This window comes from Perca fluviatilis, chromosome 10, assembly GCF_010015445.1.
Source record: "Perca fluviatilis chromosome 10, GENO_Pfluv_1.0, whole genome shotgun sequence".
Lineage (NCBI taxonomy): Eukaryota > Metazoa > Chordata > Actinopteri > Perciformes > Percidae > Perca > Perca fluviatilis.
Genome location: NC_053121.1, coordinates 18,640,812 through 18,646,812, shown reverse-complemented (window position 1 = coordinate 18,646,812; position 6,001 = coordinate 18,640,812). Strand labels below are relative to the sequence as shown.

The 6,001-nt window shown below is 39.0% G+C and overlaps 1 protein-coding gene across 1 annotated transcript in view; it reads left to right on the top strand.

Moving 5' to 3' along the window:
• Positions 1 to 4,321, top strand: part of gfpt2 (glutamine-fructose-6-phosphate transaminase 2) — a 16,068-nt gene extending 11,747 nt beyond the window's left edge. The window contains exons 13-19 of the mRNA XM_039813051.1: positions 1 to 42; positions 342 to 499; positions 752 to 866; positions 1,095 to 1,222; positions 1,414 to 1,581; positions 1,895 to 2,056; positions 3,154 to 4,321. The exon at positions 1 to 42 is cut by the window's left edge and continues 79 nt beyond it. Coding sequence (XP_039668985.1) covers positions 1 to 42; positions 342 to 499; positions 752 to 866; positions 1,095 to 1,222; positions 1,414 to 1,581; positions 1,895 to 2,056; positions 3,154 to 3,198 — 818 coding nt within the window. The 3' untranslated portion in view covers positions 3,199 to 4,321. The remainder of the gene's footprint in view (positions 43 to 341; positions 500 to 751; positions 867 to 1,094; positions 1,223 to 1,413; positions 1,582 to 1,894; positions 2,057 to 3,153) is intronic.
• The last annotated feature ends 1,680 nt before the right edge of the window (positions 4,322 to 6,001 follow it).

Below are 6,001 nucleotides of genomic sequence, written 5' to 3'. Positions count from 1 at the left end.
CTGTGTTTAGAGACGACGTTTGCTTCTTCATCAGCCAGTCAGGTTAAAACAAAACACAAAAACTTTCTGACAAACCAGTCTGAGCTAGGTCTTCTGGTTCAGGTCACTGTTTTAATTTAGATGGATTTAAATTTCTAAAAAACAGCGATCTGAGATAAGGATCTTTTATTTGAGACACATCTGACCATGAAACTGGCTGTAAAGAGAAACTTGTGTCACACTGTCATGGTCCTATGTGAAACCTGTATCATCGTCATTTTGTCTTTTACCTCCAACAGTGGCTTCACTGTGCTGCAATTTTGCATTGTAAGCATATCCTTTCATTTCCTCTGCTCCTTCAGGAGAGACAGCCGACACCTTGATGGCACTACGCTACTGCAAGAGCCAAGGTGCTCTGACAGTTGGTATAACCAACACTGTGGGCAGCTCCATTTGTAGAGAAACAGACTGCGGAGTCCACATCAATGCTGGCCCTGAGATAGGAGTGGCTAGCACCAAGGTATAGTTTATACTGTACATCCCATAGGTTTATACAATCTTTCTCAGAATGTGGCATCAGCAATATGCAATATACACATACTTTACATAGGGGTGTCCAGCAGTACTAACAGCACTCTACATTCAACTTGATGATACAATCCATCTCTTTAATGGCTGCATGATATACACAGTTCTGTGTTATTTGCTGGATAGGCAACACCGTTCAGTTACGCTTGGGGTTATATGAGTGTTTTTTGTGTATGTGATCCAGGCCTACACCAGTCAGTTTGTGGCCCTCGCCATGTTTGGCCTGATGATGAGCGAGGACAGACTCTCCCTACAGCAGAGAAGACTGGAGATAATCAACAGCCTCAGGGATCTACCTGGTCAGTCCAACAAACACCAGTCAATCACAAACACAAAGCCTTTCGTGGTCTTAACATTAGCACACAGAATCTTTAAATGCAGACTGACAGACGCTAACCATGTTCGACCATCACTGACAAATCAAGCTAACAAAATGCTGTATCTCTTGTTTGAGAAGTGTGCACTCATATTCTCCCTGTTACCATAATACCTCCATGTCTACATCAGTCATTCTTCTACTCTCCTAGAGCTGATAAAGAAGGTTTTGGCCCAGGATAAGAAGATCAAGTCCATTGCCGAGGAACTGTACCAGCAAAAGTCTCTTCTGGTGATGGGCCGAGGTTTCCACTACGCTACCTGCCTAGAGGGGGCACTGGTGAGTTGAGAATACCACAGTAGTCTGTCAAAAAACTGCAATTCACTTCTCCTAGAATAATAATAAATATGAGGACAAAGTAGAAACATCTGATGACATAACAAAGTTGTAATCTCTATTGTGCTGTATGTGTTATGTTATTATCCAGTATAATGTTCTGAGGTTGTTTTATTCGTTTGATTCTAATGCAGAAAATCAAGGAAATCACTTACATGCACTCCGAGGGCATCCTGGCTGGGGAGCTGAAGCACGGTCCTCTGGCACTTATAGACAAAGACATGCCGGTCATCATGATCATCATGAGAGACGCCTGCTACACCAAGTGCCAGAATGCTCTGCAACAAGTCACGGCCAGATCGGTAGGTCCTTGAAAAAAACACATTCTACTGTAACTCATCTGCAGGCAAGGGCTTGGCACAAAATTCTGGGCCCTGTAGAAAAGCATTTTCTATGGGCCCCTCCCCGCATCCACAGCTATTCATTCTAGCATCTTTTTGGGCCCTCCTCACATGAGAGACCTGGGTACTCAGTCCCCTTTTCCCCCCCAGTCCGATGCACCTGTCTGCAGGCACTGAAACACACAAATGTTACATTCTGAGTGCAACAAATGTAACAAAATGAATGGACTGACTAATATGATTCGTCGTGCTCGTGACACTCTCTCTCCATCAGGGTCGGCCCATCATCATTTGTTGCCAGGACGACACTGACATGTGCAAGAATGCCTACCAGACCATCGAGCTGCCGCATACTGTGGACTGTCTGCAGGGCATCCTCAGTGTCATCCCCCTGCAGCTCATGTCCTTCCACTTGGCTGTCCTGCGAGGATATGACGTAAGTAGTCAACACAACTATTGACTCAAGCTATTTGTACAAATTCTCACTGTGTATGGAAAACACAGTCTTTTGTAGTATTGAAGTGCTTTTTATCTAACAAAACTTTAAGGAGATGTGTGAGACTTTCTGCTAATCTGAGCCCCAGAAATGAGGGAGATCATACAAACAGTGAAATAATCGGTTAATATCTTTCTATGTAATCTTATCAGGAAAAAATACCTGTTTTGAGATATTGTGGCACATAGCTGTCATGTCTAAATACTGCATTTGTCATTGGTTACGTTTCAATATGATGCTATGAAAATGATAACAATAATAATTTTGTTTTTACCCAAAACGTATTAAATTCACATATATTCTTTTATTATTGTTGCATATTAGTTTTAATGCTATGCCAAGTCTGTAGATCAGATACATGCATAACTGTCCTTAACATTTAGTTTTTTGATTTAACAGTAATTATGAACATCAACACAATTATCCAAAATATAATTTCAACATCTCAATGATATGTAATTTGCATGCAACACAACATTCGAGGAGGCTATTTATTGCTTGCAGTTCATTAATTATTAACATACTGTACAGTGGTTGTGGAGACCAGTTTACCAAGCTATACTTTCTAAAGCAGTATGTGTGTGTATGTGTGTGTGGGCGGGCAGTATGTTTTACTTTGTCATGACAGCTTGGGTACCACTTTCGGATTTTGTTTTGTGTAAAACGTTTGGAAGGCTTGATTTTACAAACTGTTAATATCGCGTTTTCACCTTTCATCTAACCCACCAATTTAGACGATGTCTTTACTTAGTTATGGCATATGGAATCAGTTACTTTTCTTATCATAAAGGCAGGAACTGGTCAGTGACTCAGGCATTATTGTGAACATTGTGGTTTTTCTTTTTACACCTTCGTGAGAGCTAATCCATCCTCTGTAGCCCCATTTGCTATCCAGCTTTTGTTAGCTTGTTAATGTATTTTTGTTAAAGCGTAAAAAGGAAGTTTATGTTTTAACATACAGTGATTGCACTTTATGTGACACAACACAGCCAAATTCCAGGCTATTTGCTCTAACAAACTGCTTTCTCTTTTTGCAGGTTGATTTTCCCAGAAACTTGGCCAAATCTGTGACCGTGGAATAATTACAGGTCAAAAGTACAGAAAAGCAGAAAGGAGGCTTATAGATGTACAGTGCAATTGAACGTTTTGTGTGTGTGTGTGTGTGTGTGTGTGTGTGTGTGTGTGTGTGTGTGTGTGTGTGTGTGTGTGTGTGTGTGTGTGTGTGTGTGTGTGTGTGTGTGTGTGTGTGTGTGTGTGTGTGTGTGTGTGTGTGTGTGTCAAATGAAAGAGGGAGGTATATGGTACAATAAATTAAAAAAAGAGAGAGAAATGTGAAGTCCACCAAATATACTGCTGAGGAAGTGCTAGTGTCATTGAGGCCTCGCAGAACAATCTATGACAACAACATTCACACATCCAAAGCAACCAACATGCAGTGCCTTTTTCTTATCTCAAGAAGCCAAATACTACAGGCTTAGCAGAAAAGCAATGACATGGTGTATTGAAGTGTTTACAGTTGTGCAATATATGGACCAGATGTGCTTTATGTATGTACAAAATCATAAGTGAGGTGATTTGTTCTCTTTCTGTTTAATGAATTTCTATTGGGGGCATCTTAACTCTCTTTGTATAACGGGAAATGTAGGAATTAAACAGTTTTATTCCAGAGAGTTCTCTGAATTATGAAATTATTATTATATTTTTATATTTCGCTGCACATTCATGGCATCACTGTGCCTGGTGGGCCACTAGCCAATACAGTCAATATTTTTAGCAGAAGCTACCAGAAGGAAGTTCCTCAATCAGACTTTCACATTATTACTTGATTCTTGATTTTAATTTAAAATATATTGTAAGTATATTCTGTTTAACAGGATTGCAGTACATGGTAGAACATGAAACTTTCTTTATACTTATTATTGTCATAGTTTGGAGCATTTCCATAGACACACATAATAATTATTTAATGAGCACTTATGCAGCAAAAAAAACAATGTGACTATCGTGACTTTCACTAATACTTTCGTTTCATCAGCTGTTTGTATGGGTTTATGATAATCATAATATTCTGTATTTATCTGATTCTTATTTTATGGGGGCTTAAGAGAGGGTTTTGATTTATATCTTTAACTGTGATTGTATTTTATACTGTGTTTTAAAGACATAAGCAGGCACTATCAATCAATAAATAGGTAAAGGATTCTATTCAAAGTGTGCTGTTGTTATTCCTTACTTCTCCATACCTTCCAGTGTTTGTTGTGGTAAGAAATATCAGATGTTGATGCTATATTACTTTAACAGGAGAATAAGAGCTGCAGGTATAGTTATTTTTATTTATTCATTTATTTATTTGACAGGAGGTGGTATAAGCCTGCATGATCATTGATTCAGTCTAGTCCCAGTTTGTGCTTGTAATATACCATCATTATGAGATGCATAAAATGAAGCTAATTCAGTCTATGGACATATATATATATATATATATATATATATATATATATATATATATATATATATATATATATATATATATATATATATATACATAAAAAGAGATATTTCAGACAGAGATGACAGTAATGGAGCCAGTTAACAACTTTTTTTTAAATCCACAACAGAATAAAAGTGTAAATTTTTACTAAGTCTTCAGACCTCTCCTTACCTTTTGAGAACTACTCGTGTTTGCTGGACACTTTGGTAAATCAGTAATTGTGCATCCTCTACGGTCGTGGAATATAACTAAGTGCATATACTTAAAGGTCCCATGGCATGAAAATTTCACTTTATGAGGTTTTTAACATTAATATGCATTCCCCCAGCCTGCCTATGGTCCCCCAGTGGCTAGAAATGGCGATAGGTGTAAACCGAGCCCTGGGTATCCTGCTCTGCCTTTGAGAAAATGAAAGCTCAGATGGGCCGATCTGGAATCTCCTCCTTATGAGGTCATAAGGAGCAAGGTTACCTCCCCTTTCTCTGCTTTGCCCGCCCAGAGAATTTGGCCCACCCATGAGAAAGAAAGAGAGAGAGACATCATGATTTTCAAACCAGCAAAGTGGCAGTTGGTCAAGGCCACACCCCGACTCTACACCTTGCCCCCTCCCCCCCTCCTTCTCAATAGCAGCTCGATTGGTTGGGGTTAGGCATTTCACCTCGAGTGGTTAGGGTTAGGAAAACCGATTGGTCAGGGGATAGGACCTGAACAAATGGGGTTACGTTACCTTGCGTTCTCATGGACACCTGGCCAATAAATGCTATTGGCCTATTGGCGTGGCCATAGTGGGATTTGTAATATCGCTTGTGGGACTGGCTCTAGTGGCTGTAATTCTGCACCAAGGCTGAATTCCGGGAAAGAGACTTCAGATACAGTATTAGGGGACCACTAAGGTCTATATAAAAGCATCCAAAGAGCACCATGTCATGGGACCTTTAAGTACAGTTTTAGGTACTTTACTTGGAGAGTACTTTTTACTAACTTTTTACTGACAGCTAAAGTTAATTTGATACATTTTATAGTATTTCTTACAATCTTATACATTTGGAGCCCTTAATGAGGCAAATAGTTCAAATTAGCTCCACTTTTACCAGCTATGAAATTAAATTGTTAATGTTAATGCATCAGTAATAATAACCCAATACTATCATAATATAACACTGACAGGGGTACTTCTATAATGTGTATCTTTTCTTCTGATTTGGTATTTTGAATGCTGGGCTTTTTGTGTTTAGGTATACTTACTTTAGATTACTTATTCTATTACTGATCCTCATATCGATATTTTTTAATCAGTAACATCCAGAACAAAAAGTTTTTCCACAAAGTTTTTGTGGAGAAAGCAAAAAGTTAGCTCCCACGTAAAGTATGCGCGATGACGTCACCCGCATGCT